We start from the raw sequence: 17505 nt of genomic DNA, 5'->3' as shown, positions 1-17505 counted from the left end.
CTGATACACACAATGAGAGGGATGAGCTTCAAAAACAACACAGAGTGAAAGAAGCCGTACACAAAGGACCAGGTGTTGTATGATTCCATTTATATGCAACGTCCAGAATACGAGACAGGAAGTAGATTAGTGGTTGCTGGGGTGGGGGTAATGGGGAGTGACTGCTAACAGCTACGGGGTTTCCTTTTAGGGTGATGAAAATGTTCTAAAAGTAGATAGTGGTGTTGGTTGCATAATGCAGTGAATATACTAAAAACCATTGTTGTACCTATTAAAAAGTGACTTGTGTGGTGTGTGAAGATTATCTTTATCTCAATAAAGCTGTTTTAAAAATCAGCTTTTATCTGTTTGTAAAACATATCTTTAAAATTAACCTCAAAAGAAAGGAAATGGTGGAGGGGGCTGGGAAGAAGTTCCCAAAACCAGTTAACATTTAAAAGATTGTATTAGTTGTCTTCTTCTCTTCATCTGAGTCTTGGCTTTAAAAAAAAAAAAATCTGCCCTGCATAGTCAGGGTCAGATCTCTCTGGCTGGTTGCCCAGCTGACAGAGACTCTGAATGGTTTCTTTGTTCTGTAACTTATCATTTCAAAAACGGGTCTATTTTTTGGAGCCTCCAAAGCTGCAGAATAGCGATGCCAGGGGGTCAGCAAATAGGCTTAAGCAGTCGATTTATCTGCACGCCAGCAGGGTGTTAGGAGAGCTTGTTCTATGCAACTCTTGTTACTCGGAGATTTTGTTGCTAATAAACAGAGGCATCTGGAAGGCTGTGAAGAAGTAGTATCATGCCTGGAAGGGCTTCTGCACCAGAAGTCTGTGGACAGGTAGTTCCTAACAAAGAGCTTTGTCCCTCTAAGTCTCTGATTCCTTGTCAGTAGAACAGGAAAAACACTGCCATTCTCATCGCAGGGCTGTTACTCACAACCATACCTATGAGCATGCTTTGTAAACACTGAAGGTAGGTAATAGTAGAAACTGTCCTGGAACATCAGCCTAGGAGTGGCTCCAGAGGACTGAACTGTTAACAGGTCAAGGTCTGAGAATGAAAGAGGCTTATCTGGCTGGAGAAGAAGAGTGTGGGCTCAATGGAGGGGCATTGTCAGGAAGAGAGGGTAAGAGAGAGAGCTGGAAGACTGCAGTAATAGACTGTTGTTGTCAGAAGGCACTGACCAGCAGTCTTCCTCCATTGGCTCAAAAGGCCACCAGCTATGCTGGTCGCCACAGCAGGGTCATTTAAGTTAGACAGCAGGGAACCATGCTGACACCACATCAAGATGCTGGCAAAGAGCAACCGAGGAGGGCACAGAATCCCTCTCTTATAAGCATCCCTTGGACCAATCCTTATGTGTTCCAGATTCTTGAGCCTCTTTTACCCGTTGCTGTTGAGTCAATCCTGACTCATAGCAACCCTATAGAACAGAGCAGAACTACACTATAGGGCTTCCAAGAAGCAGCTGGTGGATTGGAAGTGCCAACTTTTTGGTTAGCAGTCAAGCTCTTAACCACTACGCCACCAGGGTTCCTGAGCCTTTTTTGTAGAAGCTTATATTCTCACAACACTCCTCAGGAATTCAAAGAAAAAAAAAAAAAAAGAAAATCACCATTTTGTGTAGCATCAGATCAGGAAGTGTTTTTACATTTTTATGAATGTATTTTAGATGGATATATTCCTGAAGAATGTTACATGGGTTCATTTTGGTTCAATGAATGAAGCTTTCAGATCCAGTAACAAAACCTGCACAGATGTTTTTAGTCATTTTTGTGATCATTATTCTTTATACTCTCTCTTCAACCAGTGGCCTATTTTTGGTATAAGTTAAGAATAAAAAACAATTAAAAAAATATGGAAAGGTGAAAACACCATGGCATCTAAAGAACACGCCATCTGTCCTCCCTTGAAGAAAACTCAGAGCCCTCACATAGTTCTACTTAAGCTGGGAAAATATCGATTATAGTTCACTGATTTTGAAGTTGGCAGTTTTCACATTTTATCACCTCTGAAATCGTGATACGTCTTACAGTCAATGGCATCTTATGTTCATTCTTCCTTTCTTGTAAGATTTTGCAGCTTATAATCAATGATGTCTTGGATTTGATGACATGTGGTACATTGTATTAGTCCCTGAATTAAGAAAGATATGCTTTCCTCGTTCTTCCTGTCTGCCCTTGGGTGTACATGTTGAATAGTTCCATGCCCACCCTTGCATTGCAGCCAGGAGCTTCAGTGTCACCAGAGGGGGCCAACGAACCATCTTTTTGTTTTTGCAGGTTTTTATTGATAGACCACAAGCAGATCTTCCATCCTCAGATCTTTAACTATGAAAGGTGCAGTGGAACCTCTCTCCCTTTCCCATCCCTCCCATTCTTCTGGCCACCGGGGTCCTTCCATAGGTATTCAGTTTGTATGACTGTCACTGGAAGCTTTTCTGGAATCATACTCTGTATAGACATCACCTGGCTCTTTCCAAAGTCACCCACTGTCACTGCTCTGTCTAATGGTGTCTCTGGGAAGAAAAGGGAGAGGAGGTATGCCTTAGCCTACTTTTGACCAATTATTTCCTTACTCTTCCAGGAGAAGAGCCACAAGCTCAATGACCTGTAAGGGCCATTTCAGCACTTCCATTTTGCCTGTCTCCAGGGCTTCACCTTAGGTAGGAACTTTTGCTCTCATTCACCTCTCACAGTGCTCTGACTCTTTATAGCTGAAGGTCCCTCTTGTCCAAGATGGACAGTGTTACCTAGCAGGATGCATTCTCTAACAACATGAATGACATCAAGAGTAACCAAGAACTGTACCAGCACTACTCAGCCATGGCCCCCAAGATGCTGGCCCGCATCTCCAAACTCCTCATGACCTGCCGGAACTCAGGCATCCATGTACCCAAGGGCATCAGAAACATCTTTGAGTTCACCTGGGAAGAGCTCATCGCTGACCCCATGGTGCCTACCCCGTCTGACATCTTAGGCCTGGAGATCAGTTTGGGGCCACCACCTATGCCTGTGGAGTTGGCTCCCGTGCAGCTCCCTACCCAGAAGAAACTACCACCGCCAGTACCACCACCATCACTACTGCCAAAATCCAGTGGTGCAACCAAGCACTCCACCCCATCTCCTACCCAGACACGCGCAGTGACTGCCGGCCAGGAAACCCTGCACAAGTTTCAGCGCCAGTCCATCCACCTGCTGACAGAACTCCTCACCCTGAAAATGAAGGCCATGGTGGAGTCTGCATCAGGTAAGGCTGGCTTACAAGATTCTGGAAGGATCTGGTCCAGATGTGTTTTTTGTGTGTATGTGTATCCACCATATTCACCCCAGACAGGTATACTAGGATGAGCTGGAAATAGGTGGCAGCACGGATCTGCTTTAGGAATTTAATTCCTTCCCATTACCACTCCCAAGAGTCATCCTCTCATCTCTCTGATCTCCCATTTTTCCTTCCATTCCCACAACTTTGGAGAGCCCAGATTGGAAGGTTAGCAGTTGTCTTAGTTTCCTAGGACTGCCATAACAAAATACCACAAGATGGGTGACTTCAAACAGCAGAAATTTATTGTTTCACAGTTCTGGAGAGAGAAGTTGAAATTCAGGACCTTGGCAAGGCTCTGCTCTCTCTGCCAACTCTAGGGGAAGATCCTTCCTTGTCTCTTGCAGCTTTTGGTAACCCCAGGCATTTCCTGCCTTTCCTTGGCTTGTAGATGCATCTGCATACAGCCTCTCCTCCTGTGTGAACCCTGTCTCCCTTTTATAAAGGAAGACAATACTCAGAAGCGATTAGGACCTAACCTACTCTGGTATGACCTCATTAGCTTAAGTGATAATATCTTCAAAGAAAGACCCTATATCCAAACAGGGGTTAGGAATTCAACATATCTGCCTGAGGGGCACAAGTTGATGCATAACAGTAGTGAAGAACAGCGTGAGCTCAGAGGCATTGAAGGGAGGAGTTGGTGGTAATTATTCAGAGGAGGAGAGAGACAGCACCCATGAGGCACAGTGTGGAGGTATGAATCAGGAGGGCCTACTGGAAGGTAGCAAGACAAAAGCCCAGTGGACCCAGAGCCAGGATCCTTATGAATACTAGGGTTCAAGGTGAGGGTGTCATCCCAGGATCAAGGCAGGGACCTAGAGCAGCATCAGTAACTAAGCCTTCTCCATGCTGTGTTATTTTAGATACTAACAGACCTGTGGGTAGTAATAGAGAAGGGTAAGGGGGCTGAGAGCAAAGGGCCCTGACAGGTCTTGAGAGTTTGAGACCCTTTCATTAGGAGCCCACTCAAACTTGCTTACTCTAGGAATGGATCTTCCCTCTACTCTACATCCTGGGCCCTTTAAGGAGGTTGCTTTCTACAAGCACCAGTCCCTTGCTGGGAGGAAAATGTGTTGTCTTTGATGATTCCTTTAGTAGGTGCCAACCCGCTGGACATCACAAGACGCTTCGTGGAGGCCAGCCACCTTCTCCATCTCAATGCCAAGGAGATGGCCTTTGACTACTTGGTCGGCACAATCGGGAGAAGTGGCTATAGTGGTGGACAGTTGGGGAAAGGTGGGTACCTGCGTGTCAGCCCTTAGGTAAAAAGTTCAAACAAAACCAACAAGAATGCAGTGAAAGGTAAAACCCCCAGTTTAAAAGTCTTTCATTTCCAAGAGTTGAGGTGGATGTGGAGCAGTAGAGACTCTCAAACACTATAGGGAAGTATATACATGTGTGCAGTTACTGTGAAGCATAATTTGGTGGTATCTGTTTGATGGAAGATGTTTCTATTTTACCACCCAGCAGTTTCTCTTCTAGGTCACTCCCTAGATCTGTGCTTTGCAAACTATCTGTGAAGGACCGTTATTTTAAATTTCCAATCTGTCGTGGACCTATCCTTTTTAAAATACTATAAAAATATCACAGCGGTGTCAAATTGCTACAAAAGTTTCTAAATGCTTACTTCCAATTTTTATACTTACATTGTCATAGGCTGGTCTGGACTGATACCAATCCACAGACCACACTTAGAGTGGCACTGCCCTGGAGCAACTCACACAAGTGTATAAGAAGTGGGATAAGAATGTTTATTGCAGAATTACTTGGGATGGCAAGAAAATTGGAAACAACCTAAATGTCCATCAACAGGAGAATAAGTAAATTATGGTCTATTTAGACAGTGGAACACATGAGCAGTGAAAATAAATGAAGCACTACAGCACACAACACAGATAAATCTCAAAAACGTAGTGTTAACAATACTGGGGAAATCAGCACATCTTGACCAAGAAGTTTCATAGACACATCCAGACTCTCTGAGGGACTGAATTACTGGGCTGAGGGCTGAGGACCATGGTCTCGGGAGACATCTAGCTCAATTGGCCTAACATAGTTTATAAAGAAAAAGTTCTACATACTACTCTGGTGAGTAGTGTCTGGGGTCTTAAAAGCTTGTGAGCAGCCATCTAAGACATTCAACTGGTCCCACCCTGTCTGGAGCAAGGGAGAATGAAGAAAACCAAAGACACAAGGGAAAAACTAGTCCAAAGAACTAATGGACTACAACTACCACAGCCTCCACCAGGCTGAGTCCAGCACAGCTAGATGGTGTCTGGCTACCACCACCAACTGCTCTGACAGGGATCACAATAGAGGGCCCCAGACAGAGCTAGAGAAAAATATAGAACAAAATTCAAACTCACAAAAAAAGATCAGACCTACTGGTCAGACGGAGACTGGAGAAACTCCAAGAGTATGACCTCGGACATCCTTTTAACTCAGTACTGAAGTCATCCCTGAGGTTCACCCTTCAGCCAAAGATTAGAGAGGCCCATAAACCAAAATGAAACTAAACGGGCACACCAGCTCAGAGGCAAGCACTAGAAGGTAAGAGGGAACAGAAAAGCTGGTTAACAGGGAACCCAAGGTCAAGAAGGGAAGAGTGTTGACATGTTGTGGGGTTGGCAACAAATGTAACGAAACAATATGTGTATTAACTGTTTAATGAGAAACTAATTTGCTCTGTAAACCTTCATCTAAAGTACAATAAAATAATAATAAAATGTAGCGTTAAGCAAAAAAAAAAAAAAAAAGCAAGCTGTGGAAGAATACATCTGGTATGATACCATTTAAATCAAGTTCTAAATATTTAATAATATATTGTTTGTGGGTACATTATAGGAAATACAAGTATAAATGCATGAAGGGGGATGTCAAATGCAAATTCAGGGAGTGATCTCTGGAGAGAAGGGAATGGGATCTGGGAGCAGTATACAGTGGTTCAGTTGTATATGTGATATTTTATATTTCATGCTTTGTGCATACACAAATGTTCATTTTGAATGCCTAAAAGTACCCACTATTAGGAGATTTTATGTTGTTGTTAGGTGCCTTTGAGTTGGTTCCGACTCATAGTAACCCTGTGTACAACAGAATGAAACACTGCCCGGTCCTGCGCCATCCTCACAATCATTGCTGTGCTTGAGCCCATTGTTGGAGCCACTGCGTCATTCCATCTCCTTGAGGGTCTTCCTCTTTTTCACTGACCACTTTACCAACCATGATGTCCTTTCCAGGGCCTGGTCCCTGCTGATAACACGCCCAAAGTACACAAGATGAAGTCTTGCCATTCTTGCTTCTAAGGAGCATTCAGGCTGTACTTCTTCCAAGACAGATTTATTCATTCTTGTGGCAGTCCATGGTATATATTCAATATTTTTCACCAACACCATAATTCAAAAGCATCAATTCTTCTCTGGTCTTCCTTATTCTTCGTCCAGCTTCCACATGCTTATGAGGCTATTGAAAATACCATGATTTCACCAACACCATAATTCAAAAGCATCAATTCTTCTCTGGTCTTCCTTATTCTTCGTCCAGCTTCCACATGCTTATGAGGATATTGAAAATACCATGGTTTGGGTCAGGCACACTTGAGTCCTCAGAATGACATCTTCACTTTTTAACACTTTAAAGAGGTCTTTTGCAGAAGATTTCACCCGTGCAATATTTCATTTGATCTCTTGGTTGCTGCTTCCATGGGCATTGATTATGGATCCACTTAAAATGAAATCCTAGACAACTTCAGTGTTTTCTTTGTTTATCAGGATGCTGCTTATTGGTCCAGTTGTGAGGACTTTTGTTTTCATTATAATCCATACTGAAGGCTGCGGGAGGTTTTATAAAACCACCCACTGCCGTCGAGTCAATTCAGACTCATAGCGACCCTATAGGTCAGAGTAGAACTACCCCATAGAGTTTCCAAGGAGTGCCTGGTGGACTTGAACCACCAACCTTTTGGTTAGCAGCTGTAGCACTTAACTACTACTCCACCAGGGTTTCTAGGAGGTTTTATAGGGAACCATAAAAAGAAAAATTGTATATCATAGCCATTCACCCTCACCATAAAATTAGTCCCCATTTACCATTTAGCATGTTTAGCCATGTCAGGTAAGTCGATATCTTTCTTGGGCTCTCCCTGATGGTTAGAGGTTAAACATCTAATAATAGTATGCGGATACAGTGAAAATGAAGTGCATAGTAAAGTTTCACATCTTGGGAAAGAAGTAGGATTTCATGAAGTCAATGAAAGTGATGTTGGGGAGCTGCTCAAATCACATGGGAAGCCACTGATAAGTGATGTAGCAGAACAAAACTAGGTGACTACTTAAGAAGGGAAAGTCATCTAGGTTAATGACTGTGAAGAAGGAGGAACGTTTTGTGTGTCAAAAGCTTAAAACAAAAATCGATAAAGCCCTTGAATATTTTTGCAAAAGACAAACATAAAGGAACTTATGTTTTATTGTGCTAGCATACAGTCATTCAGGAAAAAAAAAAATCACACCCCCTCAAAAAATCAACATTTTTTATTTCTTATGAGAATTAACATGTACTTACAATGTAAACCAAGTTTTCTTAAATTCAAGATAAAATAAGCTTATTTTTATGATTTTTCATTTCTTTTTCTAAGATAAAATTCCAGTCAAACATTTTCCCAACTATTTACCAGGAAATCGAGATCTCTGCTTTAAGGGGATTTACTCTGGGCAGATCCTCTCTTTATGGTACAGTTATTTATTCAAATGCTTTTCATGCTGGCATAACTGGATATCTATCTGTAAAAAAAATGAAACAAGACCCGTACCTCACAACATACAAAAAAAACTAACTCAAAATGGGTCAAAGACCTAAATGTAAAATCTAAAATGTTGAAGATCTTGGAAGTAAAAATAGGGACAATGCTAGGGGCCATAATACATGGCATAAATACTATACAAACCATAACTAACAATGCACAAACATCAGAGGAGAAACTAGATAACAGGTAGCCCCTAAAAATCAAACACTTATGCTCATCCAAAGACTTCACCAAAAGAGTAAAAAGGCAACCTACAGGCGGGGAAAGAATTTTTGGCTGCAACATACCTAATAAGGGTCTAATCTCTAAAACCTATAAGATATTGCAACACCTCAACAACAAAAAGGCCATCTAATTTAAAAATGGGGAAAGGATATGAACAAGCACTTCACCAAAGAAGACATTCGGGTGGCCAGCAGACACATGAGGAAATGCTCACAATCATTAGCCATTAGAGAAATGCAAATCAAAACTGCAATAAGACACTGTCTCACCCCAACAAGGCTGGCGCTAATACAAAAAACACTAACAAATGTTGAAGAGGTTGTGGAGAGATTAGAACTCTTATGCATTGTAGGTGGGAAAGTAAAATGGTACAACCACTTTGAAAATAAGAGCTGTCACACAAATAGACATACGCACACCCATGTTCACTGCAGCACTACTCACAATAGCAAAAAGATGGAAACAACTTAAATGCCCATCAACAGACAAATGGATAAACAAATTATAGTACATACAGACAATAGGATATTACGGAACAATAAAAGCAATGATGAATCCGAGAAACATCTCACAACATGGATGAATCTGGAGGGCATTATGCTGAGTGAAATAAGTCAGTCAGAAAAGAACAAATATTGTATGAGTCCACTATTATAAGAACTTAAGAAAAGGTTTAAAAACAGAAAAAAAAAGCATTCTTTGGTGGTTACAAGGGTGGGGAGAGAGGGGGAGGGGAAATCATTAACTAGATAGTAGACAAAGATCAACTTCAGTTAAGGGAAGGACAACACACAGTACAGGGGAAATCAGCACAACTAGACCAAAGCAAAAGCAAAGAAGTTTCCTGGACATCCAAACACTTTGAGGGACAGAGTAGCTGAGACTGGGGCCTGTGGACCATAGTTTCGGAGGACATCTCGGTCAATTGGCACAACATAGTTTATAAAAAGAATGTTCTACATTCCACTTTGGTGAGTGGCATCTGGTGTCTTAAAAGCTTGCCAGCGTATCTAAGATACATCAATTAGTCCCATCCCATTCAGAGCAAAGGAGAATGAGGAAAACCAAAGGCACAAGGAAAATACTAGCCCAAAAACTAAAGGACCAAATGAACCAGAGACTCCATCAGCCTGAGATCAGAAGAACTGAACGGTGCCTGGCTACCACCAATGACTGTCCTGACAGGAAACACAACAGAGAGTTCCAGACAAAGCAGGAGAAACATGTGGAACAGTCCACCCAGAAATGCCTCAGAAGAAAGGCCGGGTGATCTACTTCCAAAAATCAGTGATTGAAAACCCTATGGAGCACTGTTACCCTCTGACACACTTGAGGTTGCTATGAGTCCGAAGTGACTCAATGGCAACTTCTTTTAAATAAGATTTTATTGTTTTTGGTGAAAGTTTACACAGCAGAATAAGGTTCCCATTTGACAATTTTCTATACAAATTATTCAGTGACAGTTACACTTTTCAGAACGTGTCAACATTTTCTTTAACTGCATTCTGGTTGTTTCGTTTCCAGTACTCTAGTTTCCCTAGCCCCTTATCTTTTCATTTTTGCTTTACAGTAATTGTTGACCTTTTGGTCTCATATAGGTGGCTTTCTAATGAAGTCCCATATTCATGAATAATATCCTTTATTTTGAGTGCCAATATGTTATTTCACTAAAAGGTGATCTCAAGGGATAGTTTCAGTTCAAGGTTGAAAGAATATCTCAGGGCAATAGTCTCAAGGGAGTCCTTCAGTCTCAACTGGTCCAGTAAGTCTGGACTTTTTAAGAATTTGAGTTCTGTTCCACATTTTTCTCCTGTTCTATCAGGGTCCATCTACTATGGCCCTGATCAGAACTGTAGGTAGTGGTAACCGGGCACCATCTAGTTCTTCTGGTCTCAGGGTAGATGATACAATGGTTCATGTAACCTCTTTGCCTGGTAGACTAATTTCTTCTCTGAGACTTTGGTTTCCTTCTTTCTCTTTTGCTCCTGATGAATAGAGACCGATAGTTGTATCTTAGATGGCTGTTCACAAGTTTTTAAGGCCCCAGACCCCACTAACCTCACTAGGATGCAGAACGTAAACTTTGTGAGCTGTATTATGCCAGTTGATTGAGTTTTCCCATGAGACTAACACAGAGTAGGAAGAAAATTTTGGCTGCAGCATATCCGATCAGGGTCTAATCTCTAAAACCTACAAGATACTGCAAAACCTCAACAACAAAATAACAAATAACCCATGTAAAAAATGGGCAAAGGATACGAACAGGCACTTCACCAAAGAAGACATTCAGGCAGCTAACAGGTACATGAGGAAATGCTCACGATCATCAGCCACTAGAGAAATGCAAATCAAAACTACAATGAGATTCCATCTCACCCCAACAAGGCTAGCATTAATCCAAAAAACACAAAATAATAAATGTTGGAGTGGTTGTGGAGAGACTGGAACATTTATGCACTGCTGGTGGGAATGTAAAAAGGTACAACCACTTTGGAAGCCAATTTGGCACTTCCTTAAAAATCTAGCAATAGAAGTAACATACGATCCAGCAACCCCAGCACTTGGAGTATATCCTAGAGAAATAAGAGCTGTCACACGAATAGGTATATGCACACACATGTTCATTGCAGCAATGTTCACAATATCAAAAAGTTGGAAACAACATAGGTGGCCATCAATGGATGAATGGATAAACAAATTATGGTATATTCACACATTGGAATACTATGCAACAATAAAGAACAATGATGAATCCTTGAAACATTTTATAACCTGGAGGAATCTGGAAGGCATTATGCTGAGTGAAATAAGTCAGTCACAAAAGGACAAATATTATATGAGACCACTATTATAAAAACTCAAGGTTTAAACACAGAAGAAAACATTCTTTGTGGTTACGGGGGGGAGGCGGGGAGGGAGAAGGGTATTCACTAACTAGATAGTAGATAAGAATTATCTTAGGTGAAGGGAAGGACAACACACAATACAAGGGAAGTCAGCACAACTGGACTAAACCAAAAGCTGAGAAGTTTCCTGAATACAACCAAACACTTCAAGGGACCGAGTAGCAGGAGCGGGGGTTTGGGGACCATGGTTTCAGGGGACATCTAGGTCAACTGGTGTAACAGTTTATTAAGAAAATGTTCTGCATCCCATTTTGGTGAGTGACATCTGGGGTCTTAAATGCTAGCAAGTGGCCATCTAAGATGCATCAATTGGTTCTATTCCACTTGGAGCTAAGGAAAATGAAGAACACCAAAGACACAAGGAAAACATTAGCCCAAGAAACAAAAAGGGCCACATAAGCCAGAGAGACTCCATCTGTCTGAGACCAGAAAAACTACATGGTGCCCGGCTACCACCAAGGAGCTCCCTGACAGGGAACACAACAAAGAGTCCCTGACGGAGCAGGAAAAAAGTAGGGTGCAGAACTCAAATTCTAGTAAAAAGGTCAGAGTTAATGGTCTGAGACTGGAGGAACCCCAGAAGACATGGCCCCCAGACTCTCTGTTAACCCAGAACTAAAACCATTCCCAAAGCCAACTCTTCAGACAAAGATTTGACTGGACTATAAGACATAACAAATTATGGATAACGTTGCCAAGAACGGGAGTTCCAGAACACTTAATTGTGCTCATGAGGAACCTTTACACAGATCAAGAGGTGGTTGTTCGGACAGAACAAGGGGTTACTGATTGGTTTAAAGTCAGGAAAAGTGTGTGCCAGGGTTGTATTCTTTCACCATACCTATTCAAACTGTATGCTGAGCAAATAATTTGAGAAGCTGAGCTATATGAAGAAGAATGGGGCATCAGGATTGGTGGAAGACTCATTAACAACCTGCATTATGCAGATGGCACAACCTTGCTTGCTGAAAGTGAAGAGGACTTGAAGCACTTATTAATGAAGCTCAAAGACCACAGCCTTCAGTCTGGATTGCACCTCAACATAAAACAATAAATTCTCACAACTGGACCAATGAGCAACATCATGATAAACGGAGAAAAGCTTGAAGTTGTCAAGGGTTTCATTTTACTTGGATCCACAATCAACAGCCATGGAAGCAGCAGTCAAGAAATCAAAAGACGCATTGCATTGGGTAAATCTGCTGCAAAGGACCTCTTTAAAGTGTTGAGGAGCAAAGATGTCACCCTGAAGACTAAGGTGTGCCTGACCCAAGCCATGGTATTTTCAATCGCATCATATGCATGTGAAAGCTGGACAATGAATAAGGAAGATCAAAGAAGAATTGATGCCCTTGAGTTGTGGTGTTGGCAAAGAATATTGAATATACATGGACTGCCAGAAGAACGAACAAATCTGTCTTAGAAGAAGTACAACCAGAATGCTCCTTAGAAGCAAGGATGGCGAGACTGCGTCTTACATACTTTGGACATGTTGTCAGGAGGGATCAGTCTCTGGAGAAGGACATCATTCTAGGCAAAGTACAGGGTCAGCGGAAAAGAGGAAGACCCTCAACAAGGTGGATTGGCACAGTGGCTGCAACAATGGGCTCAAGCATAACAACGATTGTAAGGATGGCACAGGATGGGGCAGTGTTTCGTTCTGTTGTGCATAGGGTCGCTATGAGTCGGAGCCGACTTGATGGCACCTAACAACAACAATAAGACATAAAATGATACTAGTGAAGAGTGTGCTTCATGAGACTAAATGGGCAGCTCCTGTCTGGAGGCAAGTTGAGAGGGTGGAAAGGGACAGGAGCTGCTTGCATGGACACGGGAAATCCAGGGCGGAAAGGAAGGGTGTGCTGACATACAGGAATAGCAACCAGGGTCACATAGCAATGTGTGTATAAATTTTTGTGTGAGAACTAACTTGAGCTGTAAACTTTCACTTAAAGCACAATTAAAAAAAAAGCGGGAACATAGTAATATTTGCCTTTATATAATTGACTTATTTCACTTAGCATTATGTCCTCCAAATCAACCCATGTTATAATACGTTTTTCGGACTCATCATCGTTATTTATGGTGGCATAGTATTCCATTGTAAGTATGTACCGTCGTGCATTGACCGGCACTCAGGCTGTTTCCATTTTTTTGCTGTTGTGAATCATGCTGCAATGAACATAGGTGTGCATATGCCTGTCCGTGACTTTTATTACATCTCTGGGACATATACTTAGAAGTAGGATGGCTCAATCATAAGGCATTTCTATTTCTAGTTTTTTGAGGAAGCACCACACCGTTTTTCATAGTGGTTGTACCATTTTACAGTCCCCCCAACAATGGATAATTGGTCTAATCTCCCCACATCCTTGCCAAGATTTTTTTTTAACTGTTTTGCTTATAATCAGTGTCGTTTTAGCTGGGGTGAGATGGTATCTCATTGTAGTTTTGATTTGCTTTTCTCTAATGGCTAATTGTCATGAGAATCTTTGCATGTGTTTGCTGGCCACTTTAATGTCCTCTTTGATGAAGTGTGTGTTCATGTCCTTTGCCCATTTCTTAATTGGGTTGTTTGTCTTTTTGTTGTCGAGTTGTTGAAGTTTTCTATATATTTCAGATATTATACCCCTCTTGGATATGTCCTTCCCAAAGATTCTTTCCCAGTCTGTAGGTTGTCTTTTTACTCTTTTGATAAAGTCTTTTAATAAAGCACAAAGTATTTAACTTTTAGGTGATCTCAATTATCTAATTTATCTTCTGCTATTTGTGCATTTGTAGTTATGTTTGTTAGCTTATTATTTTTAAAAAATAGGTCCAATAATTTTCTCCCTATGTTTTCTTCTAGGAACTTTATAGTTTTAGGTTTAACATTCAGATCTTTGATCCACGTTGAGTTAGTTTTTGTGCATGGTGTGAAGTATGGGTTCTGTTTTATTTTTCTGCACGTGGATAGCCAGTTTTGCCAGCACCATTTATTAAAGAGACCATTTCTTCCCCATTGAATGGACTTTGACTCCTTGACAAAAATCAGTTGTCCATAGATAGATGGATTTATTCCTGGGTTCTCAATTCTGTTCCACTCGTCTGTGTGCCTTTTATTGAACAAATACCTGGCTGTTTTGATTACAGTGGCTGTATGGTATGTTTTGATATCGGGGAATGTGAGGCCTCCCACTTTGTTCTTCTTCTTCAATATTGCTTTGGATATTTGGGACCTCTTTCCTTTCTATATAAAGTTGGTCATTAGTTTTTCCATTTCAATAAAGAATGTTGCTGGGATCTGTATTGGAATTGCATTTATCTGTAGATTGCTTTAGGTCGTATTGACATTTTCACTATATTAAGCTTTCCAATCCATGAGCACGGAATGTCCTTCCATTTATGTAGGTCTCTTTTAGGTTCTTCTAGTGGCATTTTATGATTTTCATTGTATAAGCCTTTTATGTTCCTGTTTAAGTTAATTCCTAGGTATTTTATTGTTTGGGGGGTATTGTAAATGGTATTGGAAACCCTGGTGGCGTAGTGGTTAAGCACTACGGCTGCTAACCAAAGGGTTGGCAGTTCGAATCCGCCAGGGACTCCTTGGAAACCCTATGGGGCAGTTCTACTCTGTCCTATAGGGTCGCTATGAGTCGGAATTGATGACATTGGGTTTTTGGGTTTGGGTAAATGGTATTGTTTTCTTGATTTCCTTTTCAGAATACTCCTTGTTAGTGTAAAGGAACCCAACTGATTTTTGTGTGTTGATCTTGTGCCCTGCAGTGTTGCTAAGTTCTATTAGATTCAGCAGTTTTCTTGTGGAATCTTTAAGGTTTTCTCTGTATAGGATCATATCATCTGTAAATAGAGAGAGTTTTACTTCCTTCTTTCTAATTTAGATACCTTTTATTTCTTTCTTGCCTTTTTTCTCTGGCTAGGACTTCCAGTACTGTATTGATTAAGAGTGGTGATAATGGGCATTCTTGTCTTATTCCCATTCTCAAGGGGAAGTCTCTCAGTCTTTCTCCATTGAAAATAATGTTAGCTGTTGGTTTCACATGTTGTTGTTGTTGCTGGTGCCATCGAGTCAGTTCCAACTCATAGCGACCCCTATGAGCAACAGAACAAAACCCTGCCCGGTCCTGCACCATCCTCACAATCGTTGCTATGCCTGAGCCCACTGTTGCAGCCACTGTGTCAACCCATCTTGTTGATTTTGCGTACATGCTCTTAATTATGTTGAGAAATTTCCTTTTCTACTCCTACTTTGCTGAGAGTTTTTATCAGAAAAAGGTGTTGGATTTTATCAAATGCATTTTCTGCATCAATTGAGATGATCATGTGGTTCTTTTCCTTTGTTTCATGTATGTGATGAATTATATTGATTGATTTTCTAACGTTGAACCACCCTTGCATTCCTAGTGTGACTCCCACTTGATTGTGATATGAGGCTTTCTTAATATATTGTTAAATTCTCTTGGCTAGAATTGTTGAGAATTTTTGCATTTATATTCATGAGGGATATTTGTCTGTAATTTTTTTTTTGTAGTGTCTATGCCGGGGTTATGCCTGGTTTTGATATCAGGGTGATGCTGGCTTCATAGAATGAGTTAAGAATATTCCTTCTTTTTCTATGTTTTAGAAGACTTTGAGTAAAATTGATGTCAACTCCTCTCTGAATGTTTGGTAAAATTCCTCAGTGAAACCATCTGATCCTGGGCTTTTTGTTGTTGTTGTTGGCGATTTTTGTAATGACATCTTCAATCTCTTCTTTTCTTGTGGGTCTGTTTAGATTTTGTGTGTCTATTTGTGTTAGTTTAGGGAGGTAGCATGTTCTAGGAATTTGTCCATTTCATCTAGGTTTTCAAGTTCACTGAAGCACAGTTTTTCGTAGTGTTCTGTTATGATCCTCTCTGTCTCAGTTGGGTCTGTTTTAATGTTTCCAGTGTCATTTCTTATTTTGGTTATTTGCCTCTTCTCGTCTTTTTTTTTTTTTTTTTTCAATCAGTTAAACCAGTGGTTTGTCTACTTTATTGATCCTTTCAAAGAACCAGCTTCTGGTTTTGCTGATTCTATTGTTTGCCTGTTTTCTATTTCATTTATTTCTGCTCTGATCTCTTTTATTTCTTTCTTATGGTTCCTTTGGTCTTCTTTTACTCTACCTTTTCTTTTTGTTCAAGTTGTCGGGTTGCTGATTTTGGATATTTCTTCTTTTTTTTTAATGTAGGCATTTATTGCTATGGATTTTACTCTGAGCACTGCTTTTGCTGTGTTCCAAAGGTTTTGATATGTTGTGTTTTTATTTTTGTTTGATTCTAAGTATTTTTTTTAATTTCACTTTCTATATCTGCATTTGCCCATAGAGTAATGTCCCCTTTTGTGCTTGCTGCTCCCTGCACCCTGCTCTGGTGTCAGTTCACTCTTGAGGGGCCTGGGAGGGGAGAGGTTCTAGAGGGGAACTTAAAGATTTTTCTTAATTACTCTGAGCCTACCAAAGTGTTAAAAAGTCTGTTTCTTCTCGGACCTGATTATTTTGAAATAACAGAGAACTTTAGAATATCTGGTCCACTATACCACTAGAATAAGAAGTCTATACTACATTTTTGGTTAAAATTTTGAAAGAAAAATTCCGCTCTCTTCCACTCCAGATTCATTCAATAGCATCTCTGCCGTGGGAGTGAACTCACCGTATCAGCTCATTTACCAGTCTTCTACAGGCTGTCTGAGCTTTTCTCTCTCAACCATAAGGGAAGGCAAGAGGAAAACAGGTAAAAATGGTTCTCAGCAAGACTATCTTTGGTGGTGGTATTGGTGGGGGACAGGAGATTCCCTTATAGCATGTGAAGGTTGGTGAGATGGTTTGATTTGGTTTTCTGATTGGAGGGATGCATTGGAGGCCCAGCAGCTATTGATATAATATTGATGAATCTCAACCCTGTCACTTCACCTGTAGTCTAATCCTCTGAATGTCTTCATGCCCTCTAAACCTGGTTATATACTTTCCTTGCCTGGGACAACCCCGCCAAGCCCACATTTACCACATTCTACAGTTCCTAAAATCAGTCCTTCTGCTCAGAGAGATTTGCATTGCCCCTGGTCACACAGTTAGTAATAGAACCAGGATTTGAACAGAGGTATGGAGCCCTGGTGGCACAGTGGTTAAGAGCTCGGCTGCTGAGCAAAATTTAGGCAGTTCGAATCCACAAGCACTTCTCAGAAACTCTGTGGGACAGTTCTACTCTGTCCTATAGGGTCACTATGAGTCAGAATTGACTTAGTGGC

General features: G+C 41.0%; 1 protein-coding gene across 1 annotated transcript in view; it reads left to right on the top strand.

The window, feature by feature from the left end:
* The first annotated feature begins 2762 nt into the window (after positions 1–2762).
* C20H3orf20 (chromosome 20 C3orf20 homolog) overlaps positions 2763–17505 on the top strand; it is an 84007-nt gene continuing 69264 nt past the window's right edge. Inside the window, exons 1-3 of the mRNA XM_049863416.1 lie at positions 2763–3234; positions 4405–4545; positions 16872–16991. Coding sequence (XP_049719373.1) covers positions 2763–3234; positions 4405–4545; positions 16872–16991 — 733 coding nt within the window. The remainder of the gene's footprint in view (positions 3235–4404; positions 4546–16871; positions 16992–17505) is intronic.

Source organism: Elephas maximus, chromosome 20, assembly GCF_024166365.1.
Source record: "Elephas maximus indicus isolate mEleMax1 chromosome 20, mEleMax1 primary haplotype, whole genome shotgun sequence".
In the NCBI taxonomy this organism is placed as follows: domain Eukaryota; kingdom Metazoa; phylum Chordata; class Mammalia; order Proboscidea; family Elephantidae; genus Elephas; species Elephas maximus.
The sequence above is the reverse complement of the archived record's forward strand: the minus strand, read 5'-3'. Positions and strand labels throughout refer to the sequence as shown.